The 26,774-nt window shown below is 36.8% G+C and overlaps 1 protein-coding gene across 1 annotated transcript in view; it reads right to left on the bottom strand.

Annotated features, from left to right (window-relative positions):
* Window positions 1-26,774, bottom strand: part of CA10 (carbonic anhydrase 10) — a 525,448-nt gene that overhangs the window by 363,376 nt on the left and 135,298 nt on the right. The window contains exon 3 of the mRNA XM_082604264.1: window positions 7,414-7,556. Within this exon, the coding sequence (XP_082460390.1) occupies window positions 7,414-7,556 (143 nt within the window). The remainder of the gene's footprint in view (window positions 1-7,413; window positions 7,557-26,774) is intronic.

Genomic DNA, 26,774 nt, shown 5'->3' with positions numbered 1-26,774 from the left:
ACTTGATCATGGTGTATGATCCTTTCAATATACTGCTGAATTGGTTTGCTAATATTTTTTTGAGGAATTTTCCAACAATTTTCAGCAGTGCTATTTGATTCTAATTTTCTTTTTTGTGGTGTCTTTGTCTGCTTTTTGTATCAGGGTGATGTTGGCCTCATAGAGTGATTTCAAAGGCCTTCCTTTCTCTTCAATTATTTTCTAATAGTTTGAAAAAGATAATTGTTAACTCTTCTTTAAATATTTGAGAGAATTCACCTGTGAAGCCATCCGGTCCTAGACTTTTTTTGTTGGAAGTTGTTTGACTACTGATTCAATTTTTTTTTTTTTTCTTTTTGCGGTATGCGGGCCTCTCACTGTTGTGGCCTCTCCCGTTGCGGAGCACAGGCTCCGGACGCGCAGGCCCAGCGGCCATGGCTCACGGGCCCAGCCGCTCCGCGGCATATGGGATCCTCCCAGACCGGGGCACGAACCCGTATCCCCTGCATCGGCAGGCGGACTCTCAACCACTGCGCCACCAGGGAGGCCCACTGATTCAATTTTATTACTGGTATTCAGTCTGTTCATATTTTCTATTTCTTCCTAATTTGTCTGGGAGATTGTACATTTCTAGGAATTTACCCATTTTTTCTAGATTGTCTATTTTATTGGCATATAATTGTTCATAATGTTTTCTTATGAGTCTTTGTATATCTGTGGTATCAGTTGTAACTTCTCCCCTTTCCCTTCTGATTTTATTGATTTGGCTCCTCTCTCTTGCTTTCTTGACGAGTCTCGCTAACATTTATCAGTTTTGTTTATCTTTTCAAATAACCATTTCTTAATTTTATTGCTCTTTTCTATTGTTTTGTTTGTTTGTTTGTTTCTTATAAATTTATTTCTGCTCTGATCATTATTATTTCTTTCCTTCTACTAACATTGGGCTTTTTGTTTTTTTTCTAGTTCCTTTAGTGTACAGGTGGATGGTTTATTTAAACTTTTTCTTGAGGTAGGCCTGTATCACTACAAACTTCCCTCTTAGACCTGCTTTTGCTGTATCTCATAGATTTTGGACTATGTGCTTCCATTTTCATGTGTCTTCAGGTATTTTTTAAATTTCCACTGATTTGTTCAGTAACCCATCAGTTGTTTAGTACCACATTGTTTAAACTCCTCATGTTTGTGGTTTTTGAAGTTTTTTCCCTTTAGTTGATCTGTAGTCTCAAACACTTTTGGTCAGAAATGATGCTTGACGTGATTTCAAACTTTAATTTTTTGAAATTTGTTTTGTGGCCTAGCATGTGATCTATCCTGGATAATGCTCCGTATGCATTTGAAGAGAATGTGTATTATGCTACTTTTAGATGAAGTGTTCTGTATCTATCTTTTAATACTATTTTGTGTAATGTGTTGTTTAAGTCCAGTGTTACTGATTTTCCATCTGGATGATCTGTCCATTGATGTAAGCAGGGTGTTATAGTCCCCTACTATTATTGAGTTACTGTCAATTTCTCCATTTATGTCTGTTTATATTTGCTTTATGTATTGAGGTACTCTTATCTATGTTAGGAACATATATATTTAAAACTGTTATATTTGCTTTATTGATTTATCTCTTGATCATTATATAATGTCCTTCTTTGTCTCTTGTTTCAGTCTCTGTTATAAACTCTGTTCTGTCTGATATAAGTGTCTCCATCCCTGCTTTCTTTTCATTTCCATTTGCATGGAATATCTTTTTCCATCCCTCATTTTCGGTCTGTGTGTGTCTTTAAATCTGAGGTAGGTCTCTTGTAGGCAGCATATATATGGGCCTTCTTTTTTATCCCTTTACCCACTATATGTCTTCTAATTGGAACACTTAGTGCATTTACCTTTAAAGTAATTATTGTTAAGTATGCACTTATCACCATTTTGTTAATTGTTCTGGGGTTTACTTCTGTAGTTCTTTTTTGTTCCTTTCTTCTTTTGATCTCTTCCCTTGTGAGTTGATGACTATCTTTAGTGCTATGTTTGGATTCCTTTCTCTTTTTGTGTGTATCTGCTATCAATTTATGGAAAAACCTGAATGAATTTTTTGGTCAACCAAATATATAGCAATGCATGATTATTTTATGTTCAAGTGTATTTTAACAACCTTGCATTTTTACTCCCCCGCTCCATGTTTAATTTTTTTACCTCCTATTTTATATCTTTCTGTTTTGTGTATTCCTTAACTATTTATTGTGGATATAAATAATTTTACTTTTGTCTTTTAACCTTCCTTCTAGCTTTATAAGTGGTTGATCTATTATCTTTACAGTATATTTGTTTTTACCAATGAGATTTTTCCTTCTGCAATTTTCATATTTTTAATTGTGACCTTTTCTTTTCCACTTAGATAAGTCCCTTTAACATTTCTTATGAATCCAGTTAGTCATGCTGAACTCTTTTAGTTTTTCTTGTTTCTAAAACTCTTTATGCCTCCTTCAAATCTGAATGATAGCCTTGCTGGGTAGAGTATTCTTGGTTGTAGGTTTTTTTCCTTTCATCACTTTGAATATATTGTGCCACTCCCTTCTGGCCTGCAAAGTTTCTGCTGAAAAGTCAGCTGATAGACTTATGGGAGGTCCCCTGTATGTAATTGGTTGCTTTTATCTTGTTGCTTTTAATATTCTCTCTTTATCTTTAATTCTTCCTATTTTAATTACAATGTCTTAGTGTGGCCCTCTTTGGCTTTATCTTCTTTGGGACTCTCTGTGCTTCTTGGACCTGGATGTCAGTTTCCTTTCCCAGGTTAGGGAAGTTTTCAATTATTATGTCTTCAAATAATTTATCTGACCCTTTCTTTCTCTATTCTTCTATGGGACCCCTACAATGTAAATATTAGTATGCTTGTTATTGTCTCAGATGTCTCAAACTATCTTCATTTTATAAAAGTCTTTTCTTTTTTTCTGTTCTGTTAGGGTGATTCCTACTGCTCTTTTCCAGTTTGCTGATCCATTCCTCTGTATCATTTAATTGACCATGATTCCTTCTAGTGTATTTTTAAATTTAAATTACTGATTCTTCAGCTCTGTTTGGCACTTTATATTTTCTAATTCTGTTACATTTCTCACTGTGTCCACCCCTTCTTCTCCTGAGTTCACTGAGCATCTTTTTTTTTTTTTTGTGGTATGTGGGCCTCTCACTGTTGTGGCCTCTCCCCTTGCAGAGCACAGGCTCCAGACATGCAGGTTCAGCGGCCATGGCTCACAGGCCCAGCTGCTCCATGGCATGGGGGATCTTCCCGGACTGGGGCACAAACCCGTGTCCCCTGCATCGGCAGGCAGACTCTCAACCACTGCACCACCAGGGAAGCCTGTCACTGAGCATCTTGATGATTATTACCTTGAACTCTTTATTGGGCAGATTGCTTATCTCCATTTTGTTAAAAATTTTTCCTGATGTTTTGTTTTGTTCCTTCTCTGGTACATATTTCTCTGTCTCCTCATTTTGACTATTCTCTGTATTTATATCCAGCATTAGGTAATTTGGTTATATTTCCTGATTCTGGAGAAGTGGACTCATGTAGGAGAGGTCCTATGGAGCCTACCAGCACACTCTCTTCTGGTCACCAGAGCTATATGCTCTAGGAATGCCCCCTATGTGGGCTGCATGGGCCTTTCTGTTGTGACAGGACCAACTACTGTGGGAATGCTGGTAGGTGGGGTTGCATTCTGCCTGGTGGCCACCAGGCTCTGCTTCACATGGTGGCTGCTGTCTCACTGGTGGGTTAGAACAGTTCCCAGTACAGCTGGTTGCAGGGTTAGGGGGTTCCCTGGGATGGTGTTGTACTTCTGGTGGTCTAAGCCAGGTCCTGGGGCAGCTGGCTGTGGTGTCTGAGATGGTCTGGGGGTGGTGCTGGTCCACTGGTTGGCGTGTAAGTCCCAGACACTAATAGGATAGAAAGAAGACCCTAAAATGGTGCTTGCCAGCATCAGTGTCCTTGAGGTATAACAAGTTCCCAGGCACTGCCACCAGTGTCTGTGTCTCCAAGGTGGGTCCCAATTTCCTTCTGCCTCTCTGAGAAGCTCTCCAAAATCTGCAGGTGGGTGTGATCCGGGATACTTTCAAATTACTGATTCTGCCCTGGGTCCTTTAGCATGTGAGATTTTGTGTGCACCCTTTAAGAGCAGAATCTCTATTTCCTAAAGCCTTCCAACTCTCCCAATATGTCAGCCTTGCTGACCATCAAAGCCAGATATTTTGGGGGCTCATCTTCCTGCTGCAGGACTCCTTATCTAAGGAGCCTAATGTGGGGCTTTGTTCCCTTTCTCCTTGGGGAGAACCTCTGCATTTATTATTGTCCTCCTATTTATGGGTTACCTACACAGGAGTGTGGGTCTTGACTATATTATGTCTCCACCACTCCTACCCAACTCATTACAGTTCCTTATTTATACCTTTAGTTGTGGAAAATCTTTCAGCTAGTCTTGAGGTTGTTCTTGTAGATAGTTGCTCTGTAAATGATTGTAATTTTGGTGTGCCCATGGCAAGAAGTAAGCTCAGGGTCTTCCTACTCCTCTGTCTTGGCCACATTTCTCCCAAAGTAGGATTCTTATATCCATATGCAATGCAACAATATGTGAGTGTTGTTTGAAAGTACACTTATTTTGGATTTTGTCCTATGTGTCAGATATGAACAACTGGATAAAAAGTACTCTTCTTCAAGAAAAAACACACATTGCTTAAAAATTATCATTGTAAATAAGCATCTTAAAAGGTAAAATAAACCACTTTGGCTGTAAAATAAATATCCAAGACATCATAGGTTTTGATTCTCATCTATTATTACCCTTTGTATTCTTGTGTTCACATCGAATTTCAGCTCTACCTCATGCTAAAGCAAACAAACAAACAAACAAACAAAACCTGTAATTCATCATCTGAGCTCTATGCCAAATGAAATATGTTCAAACAAACACAGTAACACAGTGAGGTACTGCAGCAGAGCTGCTTCATGTGTTTGTAAATAAGGTACATTTAACAATGAGCAGGAATAATGCCCATGGATACAAATGTGACATAAAACATATAATGACTGGGATGCATTTAACATGTTGATACCCCGCTGATCTCAGACTTCAAAATGTGGCAGCTTCCCCAAATTCTAATTTTGCAGAGAGGTTTTTAAACCTTTTAAATTGGATACACATTTCTTCAAGGAAAAATTAAATTCAGAGCCAGTGATTTGAATCCTTTCTTCCAAAATAAATCTCCAATTAATTAAACACCATCTTTTAATAGATTGCAAACATGATTTAGCTATTGTCTATCAAGTTTAGGCATTACATTACCAGTTAGTTAATCCAATTACAATCTATATTTTATATTTTCCACCTTTCACAAATGCAAAGGAAATCATCCAACAGTTCTCAGATCTTCAAACAGCTGACAACACAAAGCATGCCAGATATAAATACTTACACCATCAAAAGTAAATGTTTCCAAAATTCCAAACTCCAAAGCATTTGAAAATTGATTTGGATCAGGTATACTTTACTAAATTGAAAATATATTTTTTTAAATCACATAACAACAAAAAAACACCAAAAGATAGCATAACTTATGAATGGTTTTTAACTCCAGCTATCCCTCATTCTCTTCTTTCCCAATAAATTTTAGAGAGAAGCTTTCCTGAATTAGTTTTTTTTTTTTATTTCTTTCACATCAAGATTTTCCTCTAAGATGGTCTGATGGAAAATGAAACTTGTATATTCACTGTTTGTGTTATCTTGCTACATTTTCCATCCCACTCCCTATGTATGTTTTACCTAATAAGGCTTTAAATCCTTGTCATACTCTTAAGAAAAAATCCAGTTCCTTAACATGGCCTCAGGATCTCGTCTCTACATTTTTCTTCCATCCTTATATCCTCATCAACTCCTCTTAGGTCTGTTCTTCAGCCTTGATGGCCATCTTTCAGGTAATTTCTGAAATTCAGGTACCAGCCTTCCTTCTGCTTTGTGTGTGTTTACTTTTTTTCATTTCTCAGTTTGCCCAGAATACAGTTATGTCCTCCATCACTCTCTCCAAGAAAGAAAGAGTGTTTGCATGCTCAAAATTGCAATTTGCCCTTTTTATATACTGGTCAGTGAACCTATACATGCTCATGACTTGATTTGAATGATTCAACATTTTAAAGAGAGGTATATGTAGAATCCAAGTCAAGTTCCTTTTAGGGTTTGTAAAATAAAACTACAATTGGAACAATAATTTAGGTAGGTTAGTTTTCTATACAATCAGAACAATAAACGTCATGAACTTATATAGGACCTTTTTACAAAAGTGCTTCCTAAGTAATATTTAAAACAGCACATAAACACTACTTAGCTAAATAGTCTCAATCACATGCAAGATCCTTTAAAACTTGCCTTGTGACCAGAATCAAAGTCACTAACAAAATTTTGATGGGTCATTCGATTTTTCAGTGAGTGTGTGAAAATTATGTGATAAGAAAAAAATACAATATATCAGAAGGTGAAAAGATTACTTACAAACTTGTGGTAATTAAGGTGAACAGACTGCATAAGGGGAGTAGAAAGCAGAGCCCAAGGAGCCCAACCCCTGGAGAATCAGCCACCAGCAGTAGTGAAATTTATCCAAATTTTAACCCCAGTTTCTTGCACACAAATGATTTTTCATTCCTCTTGAGTTCACAACAGCTAAATTACGTTCAAACACAATTTTCTGTGTGTGTTTTTTCCACCTTCAACAATCTACTCAACAGTAAGGGTAGCTAACTAGAGATAACCAGAAAAAAACACAAAACCTCTAGATTCCAGTGATGAGGAAACCCCACGGACATTATGCTCTGCCACAAATTAAGGAGGAGCTCATTATGGGGGAAGGAGAGGGAAGAAGGGATGCTGATGTGAGAATCGGGAAGCATAGTTCAGCATTTCTGTGCAGGAGCTATGATTCTTAGCCAGCAAGCCATAGTAAAATTAATTACTGATTTTCTTATAAATCATCTAACGTGATTTTTGTTTGTTTTTCCTTCCAGGATGATAAATGTCTGATTTTACTTTTGTTAATTTTTTTTTCACTTTGTTGAGGTTAAAAGAAGCCCCAGTAAAGAGGTTTCTGAGAGGAAGAATTTTCCCAGCATGATATGCAGGGGAGGCAATGCTGTTTTCTGACTTTCTTTCATAAGCTACCAAGGGATAGGACTTCAGGCAACATCCAGGGAATACAAAGAAGTAATTAGAAGCATGAGGGTTTGACTAGGTAGAGAGAAAAAGCATGATTTACATATAATTATATTTGCTGGCAATAGGCATGAGGTCTGTGATATTACTCCTGGGTGGAAAGACAAACTCATCACAGAGACCAAGGACTGGAAGGCTGGCTTCCAGAATCAGCATCTCTCCCTGTCCTCAACTTCATGATGGAAGCAACATGGCTACTTACCTTCCTGCCCCCAGTGTTGATGCGAAGGGGCGTCAGAAAGGGGTCGAAGATCATGTGACTAGTCTCTATATTGATTGGCGACTGCCGTTTCCCCACAGAGCAAAGATTCCAAGCTGAGTTCACCAATCCCCAGAAAGAAGGAACTAGAAACAGAAAGAAATTTTAGAATCAGGCTGGGGAAACAATGTAAAAAGAGCTATGGCACAGAAGTCATAAAATCAAAGAGAGCCATCCAATGTTTCCCACACATAGAGATCCTTGGGTGTTGTTATGGCAGTTTCCTGTCCTGAATCTTGGTCAATTTCTCTAACTCTTACCTTCATGATGTCTTAAGATCAGATTATTTTGTTTTTGACCCATTGACTCTGTGGCCTCTTTGATAGGTATAGCTAGCATTAATGACTTAATAAGAAGATGGCATAGTCCAGCCACATCATCTTTTCATATTGAGGTACACTAAATATATAGCAGCTCCTGAGTTGATGCTCTGATTTTCTGTTTGGCAGGAATTATATGGGAATCAACCTTGTTCTAGATAGAAAGTTTTATAAACTTTTCAAAGAAGTAGCATTCAACATATATAAGGCATTTATTCTGCTTGTTGTCAAGACCATACTGAGGGAGTGAATTATTTTATGACCCCCAATCAATGTCAGACAGGAGCTTGGCAAGTTGACTTAATGTACCATCAGCTGAAGAATGTGTTCATTGATAAGCAGAAAAAGATGGCATTGAGTGCTGAGTGCAAATATCCGAAGGGAAATCATCCACTCATTTTCAGTGTCACATTAAATAATCTATTAAAATAAATTTCTGGACAATTTCCAGTCCTATTTTCTTCTGTTTAAAAAAGCTAGCAGAGCAGTGGCGTAGCCAACCTACTAATTTTACATCAGTGAAGATCAGCGACTATATCTTCAACATTTTCCTGCCCCCTCAGTATCTTTATTGAGGCTTTAGATCCATGTGTCCTTTATATGCCTCTGAGATTGTATGATCATCATTCAATCATCCATCCACAGCATCCACCAGTAGTCCATTGAGCTCCTATTGCATGTCCAGCACTGGGTTAGGTTGAATTTTGAAGAAGGCAGATGCATGTAAGAACAATTACCATACTGGGGGTGGGGTACAGTATGAGGTTAAGTCAAGTGTATATGAAACTCTAGATGAAGGGCACCAAAGCCTGCAGCAGTGGAATTGGAAACAGGGAGTGATTCCTACAGAAGATGAGCCTAACAATAAAGTCACAACCCTCTCAAATGTACGTGTCCTCTCAGGAACTCAAAGTTAATACAACCTTTAAATTACAGCAGCCATTATTCCTTCCCATGTCATGGATGGAGAAAACTGAAGCAAGAGAGGTGTATGGCAAATACCTGCCAAAGATACTACGAAAGAGAGAAGTTTTTGACTGGATGGTATGTCTAGTCCCATCTAAATTCAAAATTCTATAACCCTTTTAATTGTTACAGCCAATTATTGGGCAGAAGTGATAAAAACAAGTTCCTTAGAGTCTTAGAAGAATGTTTCAACACCAAAATAAGGTGGGCTTCATTGTGAAATATGACAAATAACCTAATTTGTTTTAACCCCTTGGCAATAAGCCTCTGGTAGATCCACCCCTTTTAATTAAAAAGTTTGAATTGACTTTCCAACTATAACAGATTTTCAAAATGGCAGCAATGGCCAGGGTTACAGAGAGAGAAAGAGAAGGAGGAGGAGGGGAAGGGGAAGTAGATAGAAGAATATGTACATGTGCTTCCTTGGCACTTTCATTTCCCATCATTATTTAAGCTATTTTATCTCTGCAAGTCACTTTATCTTTAGAAGGTACCATGACCTAACAAAATTATAATATTTAAGGAAGGTCTTGCATTAATAATGTGTTTAAAAAACATAAACTTCTATCATCTCTAAAACACTCTTTTAAAATCACTGACTCAATTTTATAATTATTCTTCAATCATTTCAAGTTTATTATAAAAATAAAGCCTCCATCAGTGCATGTTCTTACCTTTGATTTTCAGTGATGCACATAAACATGGCAGATGTGAGGATGTCAGGGATACAGTCATGACACTGCCACAAATTAGCTGTGTGCTCTTAGATAGTCATTTATTTCTTGGGCTTTGGTTGGTCTCTATGGCCTCTGTTGTAGGCTGAATAATGACCCCCTCCAAAGATGTCCACATCCTAACACCAGAACCTGTGAATGTGTTACCTTACATTGTAAAAGTACTGGACAGAAATTACTAAATTAAGGATCTTGAGATAAGTAGATTATCCTGGATTACCTGGACCCAACATAATTACAAGGGTCTTTTTTTATGAGAGAGGTGTAGAAGGATCACAGACATAGAGAAGATATTTAAGGATGGAAAGAGAGGTCAGAGAGGACAGAAGATACTGGCTTTGAAGATGGAGGAAGGGGACATGAGCTAAGGAATGCAGGCGGCCTCTACCACCTGGAATAGACAAAGCAACAGATTCTTCCCCTAGAACCTCCAAAAGGAACACCAGCCTGCTGACACTGATTTTAACCCCATGAGACTCATTTCAGACTTCTCACCTCCAGAACTCTAAGATAATAAATTTGTGTTGTTTTAAGTCACTAAGTTGTTATTATTTGTCACAGCCACAATAGGAAACTAATGCAGCCCCCTTTATCTTTAAAATCCTGTGAGACAAGAACCTCTTTGACAATCAGGCCATCTATGATGTCCTGGGGGACCTTCCCAGGAAGGCAGATTCATAATAAACATAGTAAGAGATGATACATATTGCATTTCATATACTCCCATGAAAATTATTAACAAAAATAATCAAATCTTATAAATGGATTGCCAGACTGATGTTATATGGCAACATGGGTGGGCAGATGCTTCTGTGCTTTACAAATAAACTTCACACCCCAAAATTACCCTTATAAAAACAAACAGCAAAAATGTTATGTGAACGTATGATTTGTTTTTATTGGGCATGGCACTCTTTATGACAAATAGTTTCAGGGTTTTCTATACTCACTTCACTATCAAGGCCTGTGTGTCTTGTTCTAACCACCTGCTTTGACAATTGAGGGTTAACTGAGAAACACTCTTCCTTGCTAATCTGTGACCCTCATTAGCTCCACTCCTGAAGAGGTATCAAAGTTTATTCATCACTGGATTGTTCATTTTAAATCATCCGTAAATTAATAGTCTTTCAGAAATAGAAGCCACCTTAGTGGTCATCTAATCTAAATGAATAAACAAAATTAAGGCCATAAAGGCAGATAAAGTCCTCAACCCAAGGCCACACAGCCAGGGAGAGGAAGGGAAGGACAGAGTAAAGACTGGTCTCAAGACTCACAGTGCTCTAAATCCCTTCCACCCAGCAGGCTTCATACATGAGCAGGTTATTAGAGTCAGAGTTTCAGAGTTAAATTGTTGTTATGGCCATTGTAAGACTTTTGCTACCATTTCTCTTTTGGTAAATCAAGAGTAACATTAATTCTTAGTCTCCAGTTAAAATAAATTTCAAGTGCAAAGGTTTAAATCAAACTGCTTTAAATATCAATCATCCCAAATAAAGTTAGGATTTAAAAAAAGTCATTAAACTATAGCTGGGTAGAAACAAGGTTTCAATTCAGGCAAGATAAGATGTGTTTGTGTCTCATCTGCAGAGCCTCAAGGAGAGCTAATGGGGATGACTGCTCATGAAGAGCTGGACTAGGCAAAGTTCTAGTTCAGATGAAAGAAGTCAATGCTCTTAGAATCATTGTTATGTGTTGGGACAATAATTAAGGTGTCAAAGCTAGTCCAGGGACCTTAGGTGCCAAAAGGGACCAGGAATAGGTCTACAAATGTCATGTAATCTAGGTTCTAGGGAAATGCTATAGGAGGAAGGCTGTGGAAACAGAAGCATGGGGTGTCCATACTTATTAGATCATGGGAGTGAGCCAGTACACTTTACCTTCAGAGCAAGGCTGGAAAAATGAACTAAGGCTTCAAGATTTAGAGTAAGAAACTCTCCCTCTGGATTTGTGCAGAACTCTGTTATCCCCATGATTCTAATACGAAACTATGCTCCATATTTCTGATCCTTCAGGTTTATAAACTCCCCATGTCACCCCTGGGAACAGAAGTGACTTTGTAGAATGTTATGACACTGCTTCTATTTCCAAATTTAGAGAATCATTGCTGAATTATTTTTCTCTTAATTCCCATGGTTGTCCCAATAAATCAATTTTTTTTAACTTTCTGTCATTTTTTTAAAGCATCAGTTATTATGGTTTACTAGCTAATGCAGTGTCTTTTTCTAGCTTGACTGATACAACGTATTGTTGAGAAAAAAATGTGAAAAAGTAAAATTGAGTGAGAATTACTCTAATTAGTAAACAACTGGTCTGAAATGTTTGAATGGTACCATCTCTAGAATCCTTTTCACACAATCTTATAATTTACATATAACCTAAAATAGACACCTGACTTGGATATTTTTACAAATTAATTTTCACAGAGCCTAAACAATGGAACTTAACTGCTGCATCACAGCTATGTGTTATCTAGCCAAAACATTTCCCTGTGGCAATGCTGTCATTGTGACCATAAATTACAAAACCCAATGGTCTCTTGGCTCTGGGTCCAGTGAGCTATGAAAATGCTCAGTGACTGATTTCAGTTACTTAAAACATGAGCCTTGGAAAATTCAAAACCTATCAGTTGCTTATTCAAAAACCAGTGAAACAAAAAGCTCAAGTTTGGTTTATTAACACATGGTAACCCTCAGACAAAACCAAAAAAGCTCCTACTAAAATAAGAAAGAGTTTGATGGGGCTTCCCTGGCGGTGCAGTGGTTGAGATTCCACCTGCTGATGCAGGGGACACGGGTTCATGCCCCGGTCCGGGAAGACCCCACATGCTGCAGAGCGGCTAGGCCCGTGAGCCATGGCCGCTGAACCTGCACGTCTGGAACCTGTGCTCCGCAACAGAAGAGGCCACAACAGTGAGAGGCCAGTGTACCGCAAACAAACAAACAAACAAATAAATAAAATAAGAAATAGTTTGAGAGAGCAATGAACTAGAGGGATCAAGTTTGATACCGAGTTAAAAATTGTCTCGATGACATTTGTATCCTATAGAAAATGCTCCAAAGTCAGTCTGAGCTTTTAGACATCCTCCTTGTTCGTTTGTCCTGAATTGTCATTTGCCATCTCAGCAGAATTTGCAGAGACCATGCTGTTATGGCAAGGAGTTTGGCACTTGTAATTAATTTATGCAATTTATGTGACTTGCTAAATCCTATGGAAACAAGATAAACTCAACAAGTGTTTATTGACAGCCTATTATGTGCCAGGCATTAGGCTTGACACTGAGAATTCATGCAGCAAATATTTACTGAGGACCTACTCTATGTGCCAGGCACTGCCATCAGTTCTGGGTAGTCAGTAATTAATAAAACAGATATGGTTCCTGCTCTCATAGATTTTGCAGTCTAGTAGGGAATATGAGGGATAGTGTTTATCTCCAAGTTTATATATGCATATCTATGTAATTAGAACTATTTGCAAGTATGCTGTAGAAACAATTAAAACAGTAATGAACTACAGAATATAGTATGGATTGGGGAGATAACCTAGGTAGAACGGCCAGGAATAATTCCTCTGGAGGTGACATCTAACAAACCCTGGAAGGACTGAGAGGAGTTGCTTCTGAAGAGTGGCAGGGGAGAGGGTGTCCAAAGAAGAGGAGAGGAGCAGGTCTTGGCAGAGAAGAGCCTGATGTGTTCAAGGAGTGGAGAGGAAGAAAGTTAACCTGAACTAGATGAGCCAGATGAGAAGAAAAGTGAGATGAGATGAGGTTGGCCAGGTATACCAGGGACAGGAACTTGCATTCTACTCTAATGTATTAGAAAGCAACTGAGAATTTGGGGCAAGAAGGTACCATGGTCTGATTTATGAATTAAAAGCCTTGGTTGGAGTACAGTCAAAAGTGAGCTTGATTACCCTTGGAGTAGTTTGAGTAGGAGAAGAATTGGTTACTAGGCAACAGTCGGGTTTTTATGAGAATTTAATCCTATTGCTTTGGGTTTGTTTAAATTCTATCTCAAAGGCACAACTAATTGAATGTTTTAAAAACTATTCTCTTCAACATATGTTCCAATAAAATAGCATTTTCCTATGATGCAACTAGTGCACTACAAGTAATCATTTGAAGCAAGGAATATTTTCGTGAAGAGATTCAGCTAAGGCAATCTTTGCTAGCTTTCAAGCAATAAACTAAGTTCCCAACTTTTCGGCCAAAGGAAAGCAATTGCAAGTTGGGAAAATGAATACTGGCATAAAACATATTTTCAGTGAATTCAATCCTTACAAATAAAGGCTTCTGCTTCAATATAGCCATCCCTACTGTAGGGTTATAAAGCATATTAATACATTTAAAATAAGAACTCATATCTTTTCCTTGCTCTTTTCCCCACCAGAGCTGATTTACTGTCCTTTTCCCTATTCTCAACTCTAATAAATCTCCACTTTGAGCCATTATTAATGAGCATGTTTGAAACACTCACTGCTGCAGGATTTTTGCCCCTTTCTGATTTCAAATTTATATCAAGGGGGAACTGGCTTTGAATAACTCCTTTGCTGCAATTCCTCTTCCATTGCTGGGACTCTGATTCATATTACTTGGAGGGCTTCTAACTAGGGCTTCCCATTCTCTCACGTGGGAATCTCTAAAGGGTTGGAAATATCCTACTTAATACATAATAATTAATTTGTGCATTCACCTAAAAAAATTAATGGAATATCTCCTATGAGCCAGATTTTTTAAAATGCTTCCACTCTAATGAAGACCTCTAATTGTGGGAAGACAGGCAAGCTAACAAATCATGCTATAATAAAACATGAGTTATAAGTAAGGTGTGTGAATATTAAAGTCTAAATGGAGACAGGGGAGTAAATTGACCCTGACCCTTTCCTCAAGTGATGGCATCAGCCTTCCTAACAGAGGAGACGTTTGAATTCATCCTGAAAGTATGAATAGAAACTACAAGCCATACAAGTATTATAACTAGTTAAAAGACTAAAGTTTTTCTAGAAACTGAGACAAATTATTGCTGGAATTTGAATAACTTTTATGCAGGGAGATTTTAAGCCACTGGATCTTCTGACTTCCCCAACTTGGAGAGTTTGTATTACATAGGAGAAAGACCATGAGCTATCATATCCTTACCATGCAACCTTGAGCAGGGGGTTAAACTTCTATAGCCTTAGTTTTTCCATCTGTAAAATGAAGATGATACTTCACAGAGTTGTTGGGAAGATAAGTGAGAATATGCTTATAAAATGTCTAGCATAGTGTTATTTCTATAATAAGTATTCAATGAATGTTGGAGAAGGAGTCCCGTGAGGGGATGTTGGGGAATGGTGTGGCCACCAGCTCTGTGATCCCACCACCATAACATTCCAGAGATGAAAAGGGTAAAGGTTCCAGGCAGGATAAGGAAGAGAGAAAGGTTTCCGATGCCCACACAACCCAACCTGAAGTCAGAGCAGGGAGCAGTCTAGGGCATAGGATTGGTCTTTCAATTTCATACTTTTAATGAAACGTGAAATTATTTATTGGATCTATAACTCTCAATGTCTGGATGAATGGAGGGAGTTAGCAGTGATATGGGTCATCCAGGATGGTTTTATCTACAAAGAAAATAATTTTAATTTAGCTTTTGGAAGTTGGTGGATTATTTGTTTGTATAGCAGCTTAATCCTCCTGTTTGGGATTGGTTCTAATATGCTAACTGGCTTGCATCCTTGCAAGCACATCAACAGAGGGTGAAGTGAAAGGAAGCAAGGGGTAGTTTTCATTTGCTGATCAGTCACCATAACCTCTGTGCTAGGAACTTGACATATCTTATCTTGCTTAATCCTACCCACAATTCTGTGAGATAATATTACTGTTACTTTGTAGATGAGAAAAATAAGACTTAAAGAGGTTATATGACTTTCCAAGGTCACTTGGCCAGTAAGTAGAGGGACTGGAATTTGAAATCAGTTCTTTTCTCCAAAACAAAGAAATAACAAGACAGACAAAGGAAGCAAAGTAATGCATGTGTGGTAACATGTGAAACAATACACAGGCATATAAAGCAAGAGGTAATCATCTCACCCTCCTTCCTTCCAATGACATCCCTGAGGTAATTGGTGTGAACACTTTATTAGGCATCATTCAACATCTTTCACTATGCTCATACAAACACATTCAAGTACCTATACACATAGAGAAGTTCTATTTATAAAAGTGGTTTTTGTTTCAAGTAACAATATACCATGAATGTCCTCTATGTCAGTCCTTCATAGAGCTACTCATTCTTGTGTAAGGCTACAGAGCTTCCATAGTTTGAATGCACTGTACTTTTCTAAACCATTTCCTAAATGAAGACATTAAGATTGTTTCCATCTTATTTTACCATGAAAATCAATGCTGCAATAAATAGTCTCAAACATATACTTTTCATACTAGTAGTATTGTGTAGTGAAGGTATGTACATGCTTTATTTTAATAGATGCTGCCAGGTTACTTTAAAAGATACTGGCAGTGTCTATAAATATTTATGCTCCTATCAGCTATGTGTGGTATGTCCACTTCCCCATAATCTCTATAGCACTGAATGTTATTTATTTATTTGTTTGTTTGTTTACTTATGGCAATCTAATAGGAAAGATGGGATTTCACTGATTTAATTTCCATTTCTTAACTACTGCCACGGTTGAGTATCTTCTCATATGCTCATTAGCTATTTACATTTCTCTTCTGATCCTATTCTTCATGTATTTTTCCCTGGGTTATTTGTGTTTTTCATATGACTTTTAACTATCATTTGAATTCTAGAAATATTAGCCCTCTGTCACATGCTATAAACATTTTCTCCTAGCCTATTATCTGGCTTTTAAGCTCATTTTTGGTATTTGGTTATCTAGGTATTTTTAAATTTTATATGGTTGGATTTATCAATCTTTTTGTGCATAAGGTTTCTCTGTTTTCTCTATTATTTGATATTGCATATCCAACTAGAGTGTATGTAAGTATTTTCCTAAATATTAAAAAATATTTTTACTGTTACAGTTTTTACAATTTTATTTTTAAAATCTATCAGAGATTAATTTGTATATACTTAGACCACAATCTGGGGTCTAAGATTTTCCCAGATATAAACTGAATAATGCCATTATTATGTATTAAATAAACCATCTTTGTGACCAATTGAGTGTTACTTTTATCACATATTAAGTTTCCATATACATTAGATTTGCTTCCAGTTTTTCGGATTATTCAACTTATATTTATATTCCTGTGTCAGTGCCATATTGTTTTGAGTATAGTTACCATTTAAGGTCATTTATAAGATCAGGCTTCCTGATCAAAAAGCCTGCTCTCTTTCCCTGCTACCTCTAAAGGACCATACATGCTGCAGGGAAACTTACTAGGATTAGTGACTCTAGGAAGTTAACTGTGTTAAATTCTGAAAAAAATCACCAACACGCTATTAGACAACAATTCCCTACAAATTCAAACATCCGGCAAAACACTTTTAAAATCCTGCAAAACATGTGGATATCTTGAAATACAGTGTCCCTTATCCATATCTGTTTGAGTATGTAAACATCTCCCTCTCTTTCTCTCCCTCTAATTCTCACTCTCTCTATATGTGTGCACAAAATTACCATTATACAAATGTCAAAAGTAGGCAAATGATGAAAGCCCTCCTGCCCAGATGTGTGTGGAGATCAGTCGTCTTTTACAACTTTTCAGTGTTCACATTTGGGTAATCCTTCAGAAATCTCCAGCCGTTACAGTCTGTCTTGACTTTGGCATGTATTTAAGGCATTTTCTTTACTATTTGCAAAAATAAGGGCTCAGTTATCTTCATGCTACATCCGGAAAAATAATCTTTGTGCTATCCCTGAGTCTTCGGGTCCAAACACAGTAAAATTGGTCGCTAAACAGGGAACAAAAACACACAAATGATCTGTTGGTCTTTTCCCAATTCTGTACTGGGATGGATTGTCCAATAAGCCTGCATGCATTTTCTGTTGAGATGCTAGATTTAGCTTCTTTGACATAGTGACTTCTACCAACACATTTAACTTCTCTTCTTAATTTTCCTATTTGACTTTGGCATCAACATGCTTCCTATTAGCAGGCAATAAAACACGCAGGCATCTCACTAACTGTAGATCTCTATCATCCCCAAAATCTTATCAAAGATCAAATCTGGGTGAATTCTTTGCTTTCAAATGATTCTTGTCCAACCGAGGTACCACTAGCCTAATCCAGGTTCCCAATGCCATGTACTTTAGTTTTTGCAACAATTCCTTAAATTCCCCAACTCCAGGGTAAGTTCCACATTACAAATGATATGAGAGCTGAGCAGACACAGAAGAACCATGACTGGAAAACAGGCTACACCTCTGGTTCACAACACAATTTAGTGCACAGCAAGGGTCAGGATTAGATTACTCAAGATCTGTGTTGTCTTGTAGCCCTAGAGCTCTGATTCAATGCCATCATTACACCATCAGTTCCCATTCCAATCCTTGGCACACTCAACAACTCAACAACTACTAATCAAATGTGTAGATAGATAAATGGATGGATGGATGAGAGGAAACAGGACCATGCTGTCTGCTTTGTGTCTTATTTTCTTCCCGATGCTTGTCATATTACAGTTCTTCAATACAGTTTGTAGAATGAATGGATGCACATCATTCTGTTTCATTTCCACACCCTCAAAAACACAGTGTGCTCATTCCTACTTCTGAGCTTCTTTTCCCCTGTGCTTCACTGAGGTATAATTGACAAATAAAAATTGTATACATTTAGATTGTACAACATGATTTTTTTAAGGTGTACAAAGTGATGGTTTGATATACATATACATTGTAAAATGATTATCACAACCAAGTTAATTAACACATCCATATAGTTACCTTTTCTTTTTGAGGCGAGAACCCTTGAGATCTACTTTCTTAGCAAGTTTAAAGTATACAATACAGAATTGTTAACTATAATCACCATGCTGTACATTAGATCCCCAGAATCTATTCATCTTATAAGTGTGTGTGTGTTCTTTGACTTACATGTTCACACTCTTCAGATCCTGGCAACCACTGTTCTACTCCCTAGTTCTATGAGTTTGAATTTTTAGATTCCACATTTATCTTCTTTTCTCTCTTGACCTTCCCCTATCAAATCCTATACATCCTACAATTCTTAATTTAAATCCCCATCCCTCCATAAATCATCCTTTACTGGTTAAGTCATCATTCTGGATTTCTAGAGAAGCTGGTTAGATGCCACATAATTTCATATTTAATTACACATGGTTATATTGTTCAATGTTTTGCAAACTCATTGATATCATTTTCTAAGTAGAAGAAAACACCTCAAGATCAGAAACTTGAACATAGCACAACACCTGATTACAGGGCCTAGACCTATAAAAGATAATTCATGAAGTGATTGTTCAAGGTGAAATCTCTCTAAGGAAATTTTAAAAATAATTTTTATTAGAGTATAGTTGATTTACAATGTTGTTTTAATTCAGGTGTACAGGATATTGAATCAGTTATACCTATATATATATCCACTCTTTTTTAGATTCTTTTCTCATATAGGTCATTACAGAGTATTGACTAGAGGTCCTTATTACTTGTCTATTTTATATATAGTAGTGTGCATATATCAATCCCAATCTCCCAGTTTATCTCTCCCCCACTTTCCCTCCTGGTAACCATAAGTTTGCTTTCTACATCTGTGACTCTATTTCTCTTTCATAAATAATTTAACTTGCACCATTTTTTTTTAGATTCTACATATAAGTGGTATCATATGATGTTTGTATTTCTATGTCCGAAATAACATTTCTATGTTATACTTCACTCAGTATAACAATCTCTATGTCTATCCATGTTGCTGCAAATGACATTATTTCATTCTTTTTTATGGCTGAATAATATTCCACTGTATATATGTACCACACCTTCTTTATCCATTCCTCTGGCAATGGACATTAAGTTTGCTTCCATGTTTTGGCTATTTTAAATAGTGCTTCACTGAACATTGAGGTGCATTTATCTTTCCAACTATGTTTTTCTCTGGATATATACCCAGAAGTGGAATTGCTGGATCATATGGTAGTTCTATATTTAGTTTTTTAAGGAACCTCCATACTGCTCTCCATAATGGTTGTACCAACTTACATTCTCACCAATGGTATAGGAGGGTTCCATTTTCTCTGCACCCTCTCCAGCATTGTTTGTAGATTTTTTGATAGTGGCCATTCTGACTAGTGTGAGGTGATTCCTCATTGTAGTTTTGATTTGCATTTCTCTAATAATTAGTGATATTGAGCATCTTTTAATGTGCCTGTTGGCCATCTCAATATCTTCTTTGGAGAAATGTCTATTTAGGTCTTCTGCCCATTTTTTGATTGGGTTTGTGTTTTGATATAGAGCTGCATGAGTTGTTTGTATATTTAGGAGATTAATCCCTTGTTGGTCGCTTCATTAGCAAATATTTTCTCCCATTCTATGGGTTGCCTTTTCGTTTTGTCTAAATTTTCCTTTGTTGTGCATAGCTTTTAAGTTTAATTAAGTCCCATTTGTTTATTTTTGTTTTTATTTCCATTACTCAAGGAGGTGGATCAAAAAAGATATTGCTGTACTTTATGTCAGAGAGTGTTCTACCTATGTTTTCCTCTAAGAATTTTATAGTATCCAGCCTTATATTTAGGTCTTTAATCCATTTTGAGTTTATTTTTATGTATGGTGTTACAGAATGTTCTAATTTCATCTTTTACATGTAGCTGTCCAGTTTTCCCAGTATCATTTGTTGAAGAGACTATCTTTTCTCCATTGTATAGTCTTGCCTCCTTTGTCATAGTTTAATTGACCATAGTGCATGGGTCTACCTCTGGACTTCCTATCCTGTTCCATTGATCTATATTTCTGGTTTTGTGCCAGTGCCAAACTGTTTTGATGACTCTAGCTTTGTAGTATAGTCTGAAGTCAGGGAGCCTGATTCCACCAAGTTTGTTTTTCTTTCTCAGGATGCTTTGGCTATTCAGGGTCTTTTGTGTTTCCATACAAATTTTAAAATTTTTGTCTATTTCAGTGATAAATGCCACTGGTTATTTGATAGGGATTGCATTGAATCTGTAAATTGCTTTGGGTAGTATATTTATTTTGACAATGTTGATTCTCCCAATCTAAGAACACGGTATATTTATCCATCTGTTTGTATTGTATTTGAGGTCTTTCATCGGTATCTTATAGTTTTCTGCATACAGATCTTTTGCCTACTTATGTAGGTTTATACTTAGGTATTTTATTCTTTTTGATGCAATGGTAAAATAGATTGTCTTTAATTTCTCTTTCTGCTCTTTTGTTTTTAGTGTATAGGAATACAAGAGATCTGTGTGTATTAATTTTGTATCCTGCAACATTACCAAATTCATTGATGAGTTCTAGTAGTTTTCTGAGAGCATCTTTAGGATTTTCTATGTATAGTATCATGTCATCTGCAAACAGTGAAAGTTTTACTTCTTCTTTTCCAATCTGGATTCATTTTATTTCTTTTTCTTCTCTGATGGCTGTGGCTAGAACTTCCAAAACATTGTTGAATAAAAGTGGCAAGGGTGGACATCCTTGTCTTATTCCTGATCTTAGAGGAAATGCTTTCAGTTTTTCACCATTGAGAATGATTTTTGCTGTGGGTTTGTGATATATGGCCTTTATTATGTTGAGGTAGGTTCCCTCTGTGCCCAATTTCTTGAGAGTTTTTATCATATATGGGTGTTAAATTTTGTCAAAATCTTTTTCTGCAACTATTGATGATCATATGTTTTTTTATTTTTCAGTTTGTTAATGTGGTGTATCCCATAGATTGATTTACATATACTGAAGAATCCTTGCATCTCTGGGTTAAATCCCACTGGATTATGGTGTATGATCCTTTTAATGTGTTGTTGGATTTCGTTTGCTAGTACTTTGTTGAGGATTTTTGTGTCTACGTTCATCATGATATTGGCCTATAATTTTCTTGTTTTGTGGTATCTTTGTCTGGTTTTGGTGTCAGGGTGATGGTGGCCTCATGTAATGAGTTTTGGAGTGTTCCTTCCTCTGCAGTTTTTTGGAAGAGTTTCAGAAGGAAAGGTGTTAACTCTTCTCTAAATATTTAATAGAATTCACCCGTGAAGCCATCTGGTCCTGGATTTCTGTTTGTTGGAATTTTTTAAAATCACACTTTCAATTTCAGTATTTGTGATTGGTCTGTTTATATTTTCTATTTCTTCCTGGTTCAGTCTTGGAAGGTTGTACCTTTCTAAGAATTTGTCCATTTCTTCTTTGTTGTTCAATTTATTGGCATAGAGTTGCTTGTAGTAGTCTTTCATGATCCTCTGTATTTCTGTAGTGTCAGTTGTAACTTCTCCTTTTTCATTTCTAATAATAAAATTAGAAATCAATAAATATTTGAGCCTTTTCCCATTTTTTCCTGATGAGTCTAGCTAAATGTTTATCCATTTTGTTTATCTTCTCCAAGAACCACCTTTTAGTTCCCTTGATCTTTGTTCTTTTTCTCTTCATAAAATAATTTATTTCTGCTCTGATCTTTATGATTTCTTTCCTCTTACTAACTTTGGGTTTTGTTTGTTCTTCTTTCCCTAGTTGCTTTAAATGTAAGATTAGGTTGTTTACTTGAGATTTTTCTACTAAGGTAATTTTAAAGAAAAGCATTTGTGTTTGAAAAGACACCAGCAATGAAATGGATTTACTGATATTTTGATTCTTCTCACCAGCTGGTTCCCTAACATATGCCCAGACTTATGAAGCCCTTTGCAGTTCCAATAACATGTCTTGCCTACAGTGGTTCCACTTCCTAGAATGTCCTTCCCAATAGCCCATGCAGAGGACACTTTCTCATCTTTCAAGGTGAAAGTCAAAAGCCCTCTCTAGGAAGATTTCCCTATCTGTTACTCCCTCCACTCTCCAGTCTTTGGATGGATCTCACACCGATATTTGTGCAACTAGGGAACTCTTTTATTCTAATACATCTTGTTGCAATTTTGTACATGTCTGTCTTCCTAATAAATGGAAAGTTTTTGAAAACAGACTTCTGTCTCTAAATCACCATTGTTATGCACAGTGCCCAGTATATAATAAATTCATAGACAATGTTGTTTGAATTTTAAAAAAAGGATAAAATGTAGTGAAGACTTGATATACACTGGTGGAAGAAGAGATAAAAGGTGAGGAGTAGGGAGGGCTGCATTTTACTGATCATCTACTTTGTGACTGGCCCAGTATCAGACATTTACTCAGGATGTGTATTTAATGTCTGGTCACTCTCCCCAAATGAAGTGGGAAGATAAGTACAAATCTATGGATACGGTCTTAACTATCTAGGTTGTGGAGTATGAATACCAGACACAATTAGGGTTTGATGGCATTCTTATCAATGTAAAAATCCAAATTTGGGTTACCAAAAGGAATAAAGAAAAAAGAATGGTTCGAGATGAAAAATCAAAGGAAGAAAGTAGATAAGTGAGGAGACTTTCAGTAGGCAGTAAGAAGAGGAATAAATGAATTTCATGAGTCAGGCAGTGAGGAGACAGAGAAGCATTTTATTTATTTCTATGTCCACGGGCATGGTATGCTCTGAACTTTCAAAAGTATAGCCTGGGGCAGAAATTTGATCCATTTCTTATACCAATCATAGAAGGTAGATTGAAGGCTGCATCAAATGATCATATTGGGAAAAGAAGTAAAGTGGTACCACCACAGGAGACCATGACATTGGTCAATATGTCTTTAGAACATAAAGTAATGCCTACCCATGCTGGTACTTATGTTTCCATCTTTAAAGACATTTCTCATTTTCACAGAGCATTGTACAAAGATTCAATTATAATGAATGTAAAAGTGCTTTGCAAACTGTTACACATTCCTAATTTCTCAACTATTCATGTTTAAATTGCAACATGCTTACAATGGCCAACATTTTTCTTGGTCAATAGGGTCTCTGCATTTCAGTACAATTTTGCTCTCCTGGCAGTACAACTCAGGTTCACGTACTAAATACAAGGAATAGATCTTTGTTGTAATGCTTGCTCAAACAGATAATATGAAGGCTGGACTTTTCCTTTATCATCATTTAAGGCAAAGTGTGATGCTTAATAAACCATGCTCCAACTTATGGCTTCTCCAGGAGATCCATGGCAACACACCAAAAGAAATTCATGCTGATCTGAGTGAAGCATTCTTTGAGACTGATCCAGCTTAGAAGGCTCTCTCAAATCAGTGGTTTGAGACATTAAAGTCCGAAATCTTTTGGGAATAATGAGAGTATGAATTTTCCTCATTATTGTTGGCGGCTCCCTGGTCTTAGTGGAGAAGAATTCAAAGTGCCCAGAGGAAACACCAGTTCATAATGACAGGAGATTAAAATAACATTTGAGTTTTAAAGGCTCAGATGCCTAGGAAAGTTAGCAAAGACTTTCAGAAATATATCCAGAAATATACAGTCAGAAATATAATCAGCAGTGAATAGATCCTTAAAAGTTTCCTCTGTAAGCAGCCTGAGTCTCAACTCCAGTTCTGGCCATCACTTCCTGCTTTTGTCTATGCATTAGGAAATCAAGAAAAATCAGCAAAACCCTCACTTTTGCAACACTTTAAGGCTTATAAAGCATTTTCTCAAAACACACAGTTCCACTACTTTCGATATAGCAGTACAGAAGTTCATTAACAATCTGGCAGTTCAACAAAAAAACCCTGTGCAAAGTCTGGGTCACCAAACAGAAGAATGTACACCCCCTTCTCTCAGAAGAAGGCAACTCTTTACATTTCTTTGATCTCCTGGAAAGCAGAAAGTAAAACCCAAGTCTAGAATTAATCAGAGGTGATGGATTACTGATAGCTATGAACATATACCAATGGAGCCTTAGTGTAATGATAAAGTGTTAATTTCAGGGACTAGCAAGAAGCTATGAGCATAGGAGGCACTCAGTTAATATTGGTTCAGTGAGGAAATAAGGGAATAGCTTAATGTTTGAAAAGAAAGGAATCAGGGAAAGATGGTTAAAGGGTCAAAGGTCTTTATAGGATGCTATAAATGAAGAGTTGGCCTAATGGTTTATTATTAAGTGCTACCTCAATTCTAGGTCCTGTTCCAGTTTAATCCTCACAACAGATTCATCATGTGAATTATCCCAATTTAACAGGTGAGGAAACTGAGGCTCAGGGAGGTTAAGTTTCACAGCCAGTAATAAGTCAGGCCTGGATTCAAAGCCAGGCAAACTGCACCCCTTAAATTCCATGTGATCTCTCTCGCCTTGATTCACATCAATCAATTCACACACCAATCAAATGCTGTCAAAAGAGCTGATTAAGGACCTCATACCAAATAAATCTGTGTGGGATTCAGGGATCTGCATTATTAACAAGCAGTCCAGGTGCTTCCAATGCAGGTTGCTCATAGACCATAAAAATTGGAAAAAGAAAAAAAACAGCTGATAAAATTAACATATATTGGGAGAAAGTAGGTCTCACAAATTTACAGCAAGGTGACCTGAATAATGATAGATCAAAGGAGAAAAGCATATCAACCAAAGGGTTGATAAGAAAGAATAAAACAGAGAAACAAACATCCACATTTTGCCTCCTGCCCTGTCACATGAGAGATGCAGAGAAAGGTGTTTCTTGGTGGGAGTAGCAATATTTCACCAGAACTCACTATAGCCCTCAATGTTATCCACCTTCTTTTGTTCTAATTCCTTGCCCACCAATCAAACCTCAGATAAACATTCCTAAATGTTCTAATCTCAAAAAAGAAAAATATTGTTTTAGATGGTAGACAGAAATAGTTCAGCTATTGGGGGCAGGGATTGGGAGTGGGTTTCCCAATTTCCTCATTATAAAGTAGATTACCATGACAACTTATTCATCATCCTATTCTATTTTCATGAGAATCAACAAGCCCCAAGGGCCAGATGATCTGTGGACATACCAAGAATATTCTCTTTCTTGATTTGAGAATCTGTGTATCAGACCCTAGGCCATGAGAGTTTGACCAACATGCGGCGTCTGATAGGCACTGCCAGCAACCAGGCCACACGTCCCACTTTACCAGAAAAGAGTCCACGCTTATCATTACTTTAGAAACCATAAACTGTATTTAAAAACCAAGAATAATTTGTGAATAAACATGTTCACCTGAATATAATTTATAATAATGAAGCACTGAAAACAATATAAATAGGCAACAATAGTAGGGAAAAGTTTTAATAAATAAGGTGTATCCACATAAAGAATATTTATGCAGTCATTAAGATAAATTTTTATATAGAATGTTGTTTCAAATATAAAAAGCAGTGTGCAATGGAGGGGAAAAATAACCAAAATGTGGATAGAAGTTATCCTTGGATAATGCAATTATAGACAAATATTAATGTATATGCAACTATGTTCATATGCTCCAAGCTTTCCACAATGAGCAAATAGTATTTGCAAAATTAAAAAAAATAATTAAGGACTGCTTATTTGGGCCAATTTTTAATCCCCCCAAGAATTTTATTCTGATGAACTGCGATTAATTGTCTTATAACATCTGTTTTCAGTGGGGGAATGATAAAGAAAGACTGTCTGCCTCCTTGCACCCACTTTCCAAATTTCTTGGCTGATGATCTGGGCATACCCAGGAATAAAATGCAGGTGATAAGCCTTCCCCTTGTAAGAAAGGAGAGAAACAGTCATACTTAGCAATTGCAAAACAGGAGACATGAGAAGCCTCAATATATGGAGCAAGAATCCTTTCCTAACTGGACAGGGACATGTAAAAGTATGAGATTAGATCATTCCCTAACACCATACACAAAAATAAGCTCAAAATGGATTAAAGACCTAAATGTAAGGCCAGAAACTATCAAACTCTTAGAGGAAAACATAGGCAGAACACTCTATGACATAAATCACAGCAAGATCCTTTTGGACCCACCTCCCAGAGAATGGAAATAAAAACAAAGATAAACAAATGGGACCTAATGAAACTTCAAAGCTTTTGCACAGCAAAGGAAACCATAAACAAGACCAAAAGACAACCCTCAGAATGGGAGAAAATATTTGCAAATGAAGCAACTGACAAAGGATTAATCTCCAAAATTTATAAGCAGCTCATGCAGCTCAATAGCAAAAAAACAAAAAACCCAATCCAAAAATGGGCAGAAGACTTAAATAGGCATTTCTCCAAAGAAGATATACAGACTGCCAACAAACACATGAAAGAATGCTCAACATCATTAATCATTAGAGAAATGCAAATCAAAAC

The sequence above is a fragment of the Mesoplodon mirus genome (assembly GCF_964341445.2).
Source record: "Mesoplodon mirus genome assembly, chromosome: 18".
Classification (NCBI taxonomy): Eukaryota; Metazoa; Chordata; class Mammalia; order Artiodactyla; family Ziphiidae; genus Mesoplodon; species Mesoplodon mirus.
Note: the sequence above shows the minus strand (reverse complement) of the source record. Positions and strands in the feature narration are given on the sequence as shown.